The sequence below is a fragment of the Octopus bimaculoides genome, chromosome 10, assembly GCF_046866305.1.
Source record: "Octopus bimaculoides isolate indiv1 chromosome 10, ASM4686630v1, whole genome shotgun sequence".
NCBI lineage: Eukaryota > Metazoa > Mollusca > Cephalopoda > Octopoda > Octopodidae > Octopus > Octopus bimaculoides.
This window is the reverse complement of record NC_142937.1, coordinates 14,863,231-14,876,000: the sequence shown is the minus strand read 5'-3', so window position 1 is coordinate 14,876,000 and position 12,770 is coordinate 14,863,231. Positions and strand designations below refer to the sequence as shown.

Sequence of the window (12,770 nt, the reverse complement as noted above, 5' to 3'; positions counted from 1 at the left end):
TACGCTTTTCCCTCCGGTTTTTTGTTCTATGTGTGCCATAAATATTGCCATCCGTTTAGAGAAAAATTTGTAGTTTAGAGTCAGTAGTTCTTTGACTGCTATTTCTAAATTTTATTATGTTGGAGAAGCAACTCAATGCTAATCCCTGTATATTTATGATGATAAATGGTTTTACCGATAAAGGTTTTTTCATACTGAACTACTTGGCAAAATTGTTAATTGTTAATTCTATTATTAATTGACGATTCCCTGCCCTTATTCTTGTATATATATATATATATATATATATATATATATATATATATACAGCATATATATATATATATATATATATATATATATATATATATACTAGCCTTGAAGTCATCCTTCAGGCAGCATTCACATGAGTGAGTGTGTGTGTGTGTGTGTTGGGCTTCTTTCAGTGTCTGTCTATCAAATACACTCATGAATGAGTGGCTAGAAGACACTCGCCCAAGATGCCATGTAGTGGGACTGAACCCAGAACTATGGGGTTGAGAAGCATACTTCTTACTACACAGCCATACCTGCACCTACGTATGTTCAAGATTTAAAATATCAATGAGTAATTCTTTCTACTATTTCTACTATAGGCACACGGCCTGGAATTTTGTGAGGAGGGAGCTAGTTGATAGCACCCCAGTGCTCAACTGGTACTTATTTTGTTGACCCCAAAAGGATGAAAAATAAATTTGACCTCAGTGGCTTTTGGACCCAGAACTTAAAGAGCTGGAAGAAATAAACATTTTGTCCAGCACAATAATGTGAATAATAATAGTTGATCTTCTTTCAGAATATGACAGAAAATGAAGGCTATATATATGGTCGCTTTTCAACATACATCTATATATTTAACGTCAATGTATTTTATAACAATGTGTATATGTGTGTGCGTGGAGAGAGAGAGAGAGAGAGAGTGTGTGTGTGTGTGTGCATATGAGAGAGAAGGAGAGAGAGAATTTGTGTATGTGTGTGTGTGTGAGTGTGAAAGAGAGAGAGCAAGAATTTGTGTGTGCTTGTGTATGTGAGTGTCTGAGAGAGAGAGAGAGGGAGAGTCTTTTGACAAAAGCAGAAATGGTCACAAATGAATACTTTACTCCTGATTTTGAAGAACCATTTCAGAAGAATATGCTGTTCATAAAGAAAAACAGATTAAGACTAATCTGTCTTAGAACATGACTTTAGTAGAGTGTTTCTTAACTAAGAGTATCCTGTAAAGTTTACAAACAGATTTTAATAGAATTTTTATCTTTAGATCAAATTATTTTTTCCAAATATTATTGAATGAGCGTTTAATACTTACCATATTTGGTCCTGTAATAATAATAAAATTGCTGTCATTAGAAGCATACTGAAAAAAAAACAAAAACAAAAGAATGATTAAGTTATTTCCTGATAATAAAATATACTATGTATAAAATATGAATATGTTACAAGATATTATGTAAGTACTAAATTACAAAAAAATTGATTTAAATATTAAGATCTGATAGTATCAACATAATGACAATAACAATAATAATAATCCTTTCACCTGGAAGCCTAAGGCCTGAAATTTGGTGGAGGGGAATAGTTGATTACATTGACCCTAGTGTTTCACTGGTACTTAATTTATTGACCATGAAAGGTGAAAGTGACCTTGGCGGAATTTGGACTCCGAATGCAACAAAAAGTGCTTTAGTCAATAATAATAATAACCCTTTCTACTAAAGGCACAAGGCCTGAAATTTGGGGGAGGAGGCTAGTCAATTACATAAACCCAAGTGAGTAACTGGTATTTATTTCACTGACCCCAAATGGATGAAAGGCAAAGCCGACCTCAGTGGAATTTGAACTCAGAACGTAACGGCAGACAAAATACTGCTAAGCATTCCGTCCAGTGTGCTAACGTTTCTGCCAGCTCGCCGCCTTCCAGTTTCTGGTGGTTTTGCATTCGTGGTGGAAAGAATGACAGACAAGCATCTATAACTTGAAGAATTTTATTTGAAGAGTGCTGTTTTTTGATTCTATATACAACCTTCACTGACATAAGACAAAAGACATAAACACACAAACAAACATACACACATGTATGCATATGTTACAGAAGATATATTTTTAATAAATAGTCTGCAATATATCAATTAATCAAAATTAAGTTGCTATCAAAAGAAAAGTATCAATGCAAATACAAAACTTTGCAGGAAAATCAAACCCATATTAGAAAAAAAGAAAAAACAAGCTGCCAAAAAAAAAAAAAAAATTGTTTTGATTAACCTCATATAGCTACCACTTTTTCTGTAGTGTTTGTCAAATTTCTGTTGCTTTTCACTTCTGCAATTTTTCAAAACCAAATCAGGTTCTACTACTTCTATAAATATGCATGGAATGTTTAAATAACTCTATGGTATTTAATGATTAATGAGAATTGTTTTTCTGTTAGATTTATCAACCGCTTTTTTTTTTATTTATTCTTATTTGTTTTTTTTAAACAACATTTACCTTCTCCTACTTATTAAAATTTCATAAAACTGTTTCAAACTAATGCTATATGCTTTGTCTATAGACTCACAGATTAAATATACAGTGGACTCCTTCTTATCTGCTACTTAAATAACAGGAACTCAAACAATCAGCAACCAGAAACAAATTAAAGAAAATGCTAATTAGAGTCAAAAGAATGTGTGCTAATTTGTGTTAATTAATCACTTATCATTAAAAGAAATTTTATGACTGTTGCTTCCCAAAGTATAGTACAGTATATTATTTTGTGGCACTTAGAGTACCTATATTTCATTAGGTTACTAAAGCTTGTTCTTTACATAAGTTATATTTTTATGCCTTCCTATTTCTCTCATTTTTACTATCTGTTATCTTTTATCTTTTATTAGTTTCATTTGGTTAGACTGTGGCCGTGCTGGGGCACCTCCTTCAAGAATTTTTAATTGAATGTATCAACCGCAGTACTTATTCTTTTGCAGAACCACTAAGTTACAGGGACGTAAACAAACCAACACCAGTTGTCAAGCAGTGAGGGGGGGGGGGACAAACACACACACACATACAACAGGCTTCTTTCAGTTTCTTATTCCTTTATTGCCCACAAGGGGCTAAACATAGAGAGGACAAACAAGGACAGACAAAGGGATTAAGTCGATTACATCGATCCCAGTGCATAACTGGTACTTTATTTATCGACCCCGAAAGGATGAAAGGCAAAGTCGACCTCGGTGGAATCGGCAGACAAAATACCACTAAGCATTTTGCGCGGCATGCTAACGTTTCTGCCAGCTCGCTGCCTTCTTTCAGTTTCTGTCTACCAAATCCACTCACAAGGCATTGGTCAGCCCAAGGCTATAGTAGAAGACGCTTGCCCATGGTGCCACGCAGTGGGACTGAACCCTGAACTATGCAGTTGGGAATGAGCTTCTAACCACACAGCCATACCTGCATCTATATTCAGAATATTAATGATAGTATTGATGTATATATATATATAGAGAGAGATTTAATGAGTTTAGCAAGGTGCTGTGGTAATTTTAAAAGTAATCAGATATCTAAAACATTCAGTTATCTGACAACCCCCCAATGCCAGTGGTACCAAATAAGAAGGAGTTTACTGAACTCGAAATAGTCATTGACATGATCTTAACCCTTTAGAATTCAGATTCCTCTGTCAAAGTCAATGCTTATTTATACATGGTGTTTGGAATTAATCAGGCCTTGTCAAGTGGCTTTGGTATTTCAAAGACGTCATTGCTTATTTTTAGAATATCATAGGGTAGGTGTGAGAGGCTGGATCTGACTAGTTTGAGCACAAAACAGGTAGGCTTTTTAAACTGGTGTGACAGATGAAGGGTAAAGTTAAACACAGTGGGCCAGGTCTGAGAGGGTTAAAACTATTGTGTGGAAATTTTTTCAGAGAAAAAAAAGGAAAGGATTTTTATTAATATCTTAAAGTTCTATTTCGACATTCTGACACTTGAAACAGTTGCCACTTTGAATATTATACGAAAATACTTTCATAAAAATGAGATAAATGAATATTGTTATAAACTATAGGACAATAAGTAATCTCACAGTGAATGATTTTGTGATACAGTTTCAAATCCTAGCTGAAACTATTTAATTTTGTTTATTGTTTGAGAAAATTTTAAATGTATTTCATTCTCCTACCATCTAAAGCAGGGTCCATATAAGATTTTATTGTTAAAATTTTTCTGCAATAAATTGGTTATACTTCTACAATACATAGAAAATTTTTAATAATTATTTTTACACATTTCATAATAATATTTAATTATAAAAAATATAAGAAGATCTTTTAAAAATCAGATAGCTAGGCGGATCCAACCAAGTTCTTAAGAAGTTCAGCTCACCCATTAAAATAAGGAATATTTTTCGCTTATTAGAATAGTTAAAAGTATATTTACAGTATTGTTTGGAACAGGAGGCTCCCTTGCAATTTTTTCCAAAATGGGATGTCGGCTTTGCTTAATGGCAACAGTGTCTGTAAATTCTGGACGAGCTGAAATGGAATATTGAGCATGAATAAGAAAAATTAAGAAAGAGAAACATAAAATGTTTAAGTTGTACAATAAATAAAAACGATTGAAGTTTTCTTAATTGTCAATGTGCTGTAGTTATGTATAGCACCAATATATTGTCAATAAGCATCAACAGGTGATTCCTAGGCCTCAAAAACATCAAGTTTCACTTGTATGGTAAAATGTCATCATCTTCATCATCATCATTTAACATCTGTGTTCCATGCTAGCATGGGTGGCACAGTACCACAAAAGCTGGCCAGGCTGAAGCCTGTTCTAGACTTCTGTGACTGTTTTGGAAGAGTCACAAGGTTTCCTAGCCACAGGCTCTTTGACCCTTTTGGTTCCAGCCTGCATAAGACCACATCTAGTTTCAATAGAAAGTCTCTGTTTTACAGTTATCTAAATAAAAACCTTCTGTCAAAATTCTATTTATTTTTGAAATACTAGCTCCATTATGACAAATATATTCTTATAAATTCTTTGTTATTTTCCAAATTAATTGAAACAAAATTGTAAAAATTATTTGCCAACATACTGTGGCAGTCCTGGTTAGGAAGAATGTTACTGTTATTTAGCTCTAGAAAATATCATCTCCAGCTGGCTATACAACACACTAGCCAGCTGGAGACGCTGTTTCCTCGAGCTAAAAAACAGTAACATTCTTCCTAACCACGACTGCCATGATGTGTTGGCAAATAATCTTTACTCTAGAGTACTGTTACTGAATATCTCTCATTGAGAGATTTACAAATAATATTTTTCTATGAAACAAAATCAGTGTATTTAAACAGTAACAAAAGAGTTAAGTGTTTGGCACACTGTGTGTGTGTGTGTGTGTGTGTGTGTGAGCAGTTATCTGTGTAAAGTTAAAGCAATGAAGGCAATGATATAGGTGATTTGTTTATTAAGGAAACAGCTGTTATCAAAAGGGTTAAACATATGGATCCCATTTAATAATATAGTTTGTTGCAATAAACATGCATGAGACACCGAGAGGTTCAAGGAACTATGTAGGAGCTTCTTTGGAGCCACAAACTCAAAGTTACAATTCATGGAATCCTTTGACTCCTCAGATTTCAAATACACTTTTGCAAATCAGGAGAGACAGAGTGTGTGTGTGTGTGTGTGTGTGCGTGTTCTTGCCAATGTAATTAATGAATTTAAAATGTGCCCATACAAGTTTGAAATTTCATAACAATAACTACAAGCATTAAGACATCTATATTTCCTGTCCAGATGCTCAACTTGGCATCCAGGAAATGGAATGATAACATCCAATTTGAAACGTTCAATAAAATGTTTTGTAGACAGTACAATAGTCCACATAAATAGAAAATAATGAAGATAGAATCATTTCTGAATCATTAAATATAAACAAATAAATAAGAATTCTTATAACTTTATATGAGGTGGTGCTGAAAAGTTCCCGGCTTTAAAAGTATTGTGAAAGGTCTGGTTGGAGGCCTAACCTTAAGAGTTCTTTTACAGGGCTTAGAAAAACTGATGGACTGCTGCAATAAGTGTGTGAATCTGAGAAGGGAATATGTTCAATAAAATTATCATCATCGTCGTCATCGTTTAACGTCCGCTTTCCATGCTGGCATGGGTCGGACGATTTGACTGAGGACTGGCGAGCCAGAAGGCTGCACAAGGCTCAATCTGATCTGGCAAAGTTTCAACAGCTGTATGTTCTGCCTAACGCCGACCACTCCAAGAGTGTAGTGGGTGCTTTTACATGCCACCGGCTCGAGGGCCAGTCAGGTGGTACTGGCAACGACCATGCTCAAAAGGTTTTTTTTATGTGCCACCTGCATAGGAGCCAGTCCAGCGGCACTGGCAGCGGCCACACTTAAATGTTGTTTTCCACATGCCACCGGCACATGTGCCAGTAAGGTGATGCTGGTAATGATCATGCTCGAATGGTGCTTTTTACGTGCCACCAGCATGGGAGCCATCACGCTCAGATGGTGCTTTTAACATTCCACTAGTTCTCTCATATTTCCTGCTACCCAAAGCCAGGAACTTTTCAGCTTCCCTTCATATGTGGGGGTGTTGTACTCCAGTTATACTCGTCATCATCTATGATAACCAACACTTGGAGTGTAGGTGACTCTACCAAGTTCTGTGGAGAATTTTTTTATTATATTAGTCAGGTAATAACGAAAACAATATGACTGTAAATACAAGCCACTGGAATAGGGTTGTTCCATAGGATTCCTGGAGTAGCATTATTTGAGAGTATGCCAAGAAATATTTATAAGCACACAGCCCACAAATTCTACCTCCATAAAACACGAAAGTTAAAATCTCTATATACTAATCAAATTAACACCCAGAGAGAAACAAACTTTTACAACTACCCAAATCCTTTTGTGAACATCAAAACACAAAAGGAATAATTTTCTATGCCAACAACACCATGGGATGCCTGACTGATGACTCCTACCTTCGAAATGAAAACAGGAAATACTTAAATAGGAACAAGTGAAGAAACTGACCAGCTAAAACATACAACCTATTTACATTCTTTTGTGAACCCCTAAAAACTTCCATTATGAAAAAGTTGACACACCTAATTACTAAGTTTTAAATACTCAACTTTGTACCTTTGACCTTTACATTGTTAAAACAAAAGATTAAATCCAATAAAACTAAAAATAACTAAAACTACTGACACATTCTGTGCCTACCTAACAAAAGAGACACACCTAAATATATATACACTTGCTTATGAAGTTCTATGTACACCAATAAATTCTAGGCAAGAACATAACCCCAAATTTAATCAATAAAAATTTATCCAAAACACTTCTAACTCAATAGAGACAATATAAAACCAAGAGTAGATGGCTTTAACTGGCCAAAACTTTAGAAGTCACTGTCAATATTCCTGTTTAATGATAATAAATTTGTACTTGGAGTAACCCACCAGATAAACCTGAAATTGTTTTTGTTATAACAGAACACAAAAACTTAAATTAATATATATCATCATCATCATCATCATCATCATCATCATTTAATGTCTGTTGTCCACACTGGCATGGGTTATGTGTATGTGTGTGTGTAATATGGATGCCTTTCTATTTTCATCTACCAAATTTACTCACAAGGTTTGCTTTGCCTGGAACTACAGCAGAAAACAGTTGCTCATGGTGCCATGTAGTGGGACTGAACTTGAAACCATGTGGTTTGGAAGCGAATTTACTGACTACACTGCCACACCTGAGCCAAAACCTTTCACCCAAACACACAAACAAAAAGCAAAACAAACATTAAACCTTTAGTTTCTTAATTTAGTCATTTCCGTAGGAATACACAAACATATCAATTATTACTTTCATGACTAATAAGAGATTAAATATCTATTCACTCTTCAACAAGAATAAATTATTAAGTAAACATTTCTAGATATTTCTATGAGTTTTATTTCTAACCATTTAGAAATAGCATAAAGTATGTAGCCAAAAATATCAATTCTTTATGTAGCTACAAGGTAAACTGTTTTGTAACAGAAAAGAATAAGTTAAGCAACATTTACACCTTTCTCAGTAATATTGTAAGGTAAGAGAAATTCTATCATCGATGGGTGGAAACAGGATCACAGACTCAGCTTAACAGGCATTTAAGAATATAAGATATTTTGGGGATAAAAAATACTGAGTTTTCAATTCTTCAATTACCGGTTTTAGTCAATTACTATTGAACATTTCATAATAAGCTTCTTGATGTGAAATTCTTCATAGTCAAACAAAGTTATTTATCTGATGGTGGGTTGGTGTTGTTTAGCCCAAGGCCAGCTTTGACTGGACAAGCCTATGACCAATAACATCCTGTCTGTGAACATCTTGTATTCTTAGGCATAGGCATGGCTGTGTGGTAAGGAGTTTGCTTCCCAAGCACATGGTTTCAGGTTCAGCCCCACTGAACCTCATGTGTGTGTCTGTGCGTATTGTGTGTGTGTTGTGTGTGTGTGTGTATGTTGTGTGTGTGTGTGCACGTACACATGTATGTTTGCGTGCATGCATGTGTGTGTGTTTTGTGTCTATTTGTCCCCCACCATTGCTTGACAACCGGTGTTAGTATGTTCATGTCCCTATAACTTAGTGGTTCAGCAAAACAGACCTTTAAAATAAGTGCCAGGCTTTAAAAGACAAGTACTGGGGTCGATTTCTTGGCTTAAGTTTCTTCAAGGCAGTGCCCCAGCATGGCCACAGCCTAATGACAGAAACATGTAAAACAGAAAAAAATAACATAAGCAATTGATATATTTTAGATGTAATCATAATCTCTGTGACTTTCCAAGTCACTGAAATTAAATGGCCATTAACTAAAAATAGGAGCAGTAATTCTTCAATGACTAATTGCTGTGCATCCAAGCATGACAAAGTAGGATTACAAAAGCAATATAATAGCAATAAGACATTAAAAAAAAGATTAGACATGCTTTTACTTGTTCTGGTTATTTCCTATCTGGGGCAATGTGTGAAACAAACAACTACTTTTTTAATCTACATTGACACTATATTATGAGAAATTTAGCTGAATCAACCAAACCCCTGCACAAATCAGGTATTGATCTTGTAAATCCTATGAGGATAAAAGGAGGAGGATTTCTAGTAAGAAATGAGCTCAGAATGTGGAAGGATAGAATTAAATATTGATTTCAAATTTTGGCACAAAAACCAGCAATTTTGGGGTAGAGGGTAAGTCATTTACATTAACAATTATGTGTTAAAGCTGCCTGCATAGCAAAGTATGAAAAGCGCGTTAGATTCTTCTAACTTGTTATCTCTTGAGGTCACTGGATGAAACTTGGAGCCAACTTGTACAAATACAAATCAAAAGTCAAACATATAATAATAATAATAATAATAATAATAATAATAATAATAATAATAATAATAATAATAAAAAAACGAGAAAGCAACCATACTCTGGGATATGCCAATACACACAGATAGAGAAATTAAGGCTAATAGACCAGATATAGTTGTCAAAGATCATGAAGGAAAAAAATGCTTTCTAATTGATGTATCAATACCAGCAGATGACAACGTTTCCCTAAAAAAAATGGAGAAACTTTCAAAATACAAAGACCTGGAAATAGAGGTAACTCGAATGTGGAATCTAAATACAGAAACAATTCCTATCATAGTAGGTACCTTAGGTATAATAAAAAAAATATTCAGACAAATACATAACAAAAGCACCAGGACTTACAAATATATATAACATACATAAAATTGCACTACTGGGCACTGTACACATCCTACGCAAAACACTTTCAATACAGTAACCATAAGAGCATCACAGCAAACCACAGCACATACCCAAGGTACACAGAGCTGTGCTCGGTAGTGAAGTGAAAGCACGTTATAAAAATAAAACTACTGAACAATAATAATAATAGCAACAACAACAACAATAAATAATAATAATAATCCTTTATATTATAAGCACAAAACCTGAAAATTGTTGATAGAAGAATATTGGATAACATTGACCTCAATATTTAACTGGTACTTACTTCATCCTAAAGGATGAAAAGCAAAGTCAACCTTGGTGGCATTTGAACTTATAACATAGAGTTGGAAAAAATGCTGTTAAGCATTGTCCAAAGCAGTAACAATTTGCTGCCTTTACAACAACAACAATAACAACAATCAGTTTTATTATCAAAAGGTAAATCAGTTGCTACTTGTAGATGTAACGTAAGATGCTGATTTTTTTTCAATTGGAAGCACCTGCTGCTCTCCAAATATCTTTGAAGACATAATCATTTAATATTTGAAGTATGTAAACTTCTGAGACAATTTTATTGCTTGAAGATTGTCAGAGATGCTTTCAAACTGTCAAACAACGTTGTATGTAAACACACTTAAGTTGTACATAAGGGCAATTCACACACACACACACACACACACACACACACACACACACACACATGGTGAAATTTTCTCAATGAAAAATAAAATGTTGAGAGGGAAAACTCAGTTGCATATCTTGTGGTAAGAAGTTAGGTTCAGGCATGGCTGTGTGGTAAGAAGTCTGCATCCCAACCACATGGTTCCAAAGTGTCAATTCTGTGACACTTTGGGCAAATGTCGTCTACTATAGCCTTGGGCCAACAAAAACCTTGTGAGTGCATTTGGTGTAGACAGAAACTGAAATCCTGTTGTGTATTGTGTGTATGTTAATGCATGTTTGTCCCCAACCACCACCACCACTTTACAACCGGTATTGGTGTGTTTACATCCCCATAACTTAGCAGTTCAACAAAACAAAACCAACAGAATAAGTACCAGGCTTTAAAAAAGAAAGAAAAAGAGTGCTGGCGTCAATACATTCAACTAAAAATCTTTTAAGGTAGTGCCCCAGCATGGCCACATCGTCTGACTGAAACAGGTAAAAGATAAAAGATAACAGACTGAGGAATCATGCAACAGAGAACCACAGTTCTTCAGAACTCTTACAATTTCAGAAATCAAAAGATTCCAGTGAAATCAGGCCCTGTGCCTCTTATGTCTCCCCATTCAATGTGGCCCTTGAATTTGGAAAGCTATTTAGTATTGTTCCGTCAATGATAAGTAAGAAATAATATTATTGGCCATCACCAATAACTTTTCTCTTATCAATAAATTTCACAGAAAATACTAAGAAATGGAGAATAATAAAATTCTGAAAGCTTTTATTAGGAAGGAAGGTAAAAAATAGAACTAAATGTTTTAATTAAAATCAAATATGGTTTTATTATAAATATTCCTGTTGTTCATCTCCAAGAACCTTGACGTTAGATTTTTTTAGAAATTCATTAGGAATCTTAACAGGCATCAGCAGAATTTTATTTATTCATTTATCTTAATTACTCCCACCCACAAAATAATTATCAAATGTAATTAAATAGTCTAAAGTTGGCTGAAATATCTTTACCCCAAGTTCTGTTGTTGTTGTTGTTGGCAGTGGTAGTGATGTTCCCCCTCCCTCTCCCACATAATTAAGCTTATAAATAAGTCATTTTTAATAAAGTAGTGTTTGTTGCAAATTAGACAGTCTAAACACGAATTGAATGTTTGTGCTTATTTTGCAAGAGTTTTGTGATTGTTTTTTTTCTAAAAGGATAAATAAATAAATAGATAAATAAATAAAACATAGCATTCCATTAGTGAAGCACCTGTTTGACAGGTGCAAATGGGAAGATGTTAAATATAGGAGGAGACTCCCTGTCATTGTCCCTAGTAACCAATCAATTCACTGAGGAGTAAATATGAGGCATTATCGTGAGAGGTTGGTTTGTTTTTTCCTCTCTGTGTGTGTGTGTGTGTGTGTCTGTATGTGTGTGTGTGTGAGAGAGAGAGAGAGAGAGAGAGAGAGAGAGAGAGAGAGAGAGAAAGGGAAATGGAGTTCAGATGCCATATAGTAAATACTACAATTTCTCTCTTCATTGGAGGAAATTTCAAAACTGAAATTGGCCAAATGGAGCCACTTTGTTAGTTTATATCCTTTCAAATGGACCAGTCAATGAGACCAAGATATACTTTTTACTGCCAAAAGACTTGTAGATATACCATATTTCTGGCACCTATAATCCTAGCCTAGAAAAATGCAATGTCAGTTTTGCTTTATAATTACATCAACAATGGATAATGGTTGCCATGTAAAAAGCTCCCAGTACATTGTGCCAAGTGGTTGGTGTTAGGAAAGGCATCAAGCCAAAGAAATCTTGCCAAAGTAGATAGTGGACGTTGGTGCAGTCATCTGGTTTGCCAGCTCCGGTCAAACCATCCAACCCATGTCAGCACAGAAAGTGAACATTAAATGGTGGTGATTATGATGATGACCCCCCACCAACTCCCACCCCGCTCCCCAAGTACGAAAGGCAGAATGGTAATACACTTACTATAATCCGATAATGTGCAAAGATGTGCAAATCCTGCCAGCATGTCTAACGTGGAAACACACTCTGAGAGTTTGTACAAACAACTAATACAGCTCCTGATGTCATTGAGAAGCTCAGTAACAACACTGAAAAAGAAATTAATTACATTAATTTACAGTCTCAAATTACATATAGGTTACATCAAATAATTAAAAAAATATTTTCCAAAATATATATCTTGTATCTTATATTCAATTCAGTCATTAGACTGTGGCCATGCTGAAGCACTACCTTGATAGCTTTAGTCAAACACATCAACTCTGGTACTTATTTTATTGATC

At 34.7% G+C, this 12,770-nt stretch overlaps 1 protein-coding gene across 1 annotated transcript in view; it reads right to left on the bottom strand.

Moving 5' to 3' along the window:
* LOC106875011 (mutS protein homolog 4) overlaps window positions 1-12,770 on the bottom strand; it is a 67,735-nt gene that overhangs the window by 19,813 nt on the left and 35,152 nt on the right. Inside the window, exons 17-19 of the mRNA XM_089358391.1 lie at window positions 12,451-12,575; window positions 4,434-4,528; window positions 1,325-1,372 (exon numbers count right to left, since the gene is read on the bottom strand). Coding sequence (XP_089214517.1) covers window positions 1,325-1,372; window positions 4,434-4,528; window positions 12,451-12,575 — 268 coding nt within the window. The remainder of the gene's footprint in view (window positions 1-1,324; window positions 1,373-4,433; window positions 4,529-12,450; window positions 12,576-12,770) is intronic.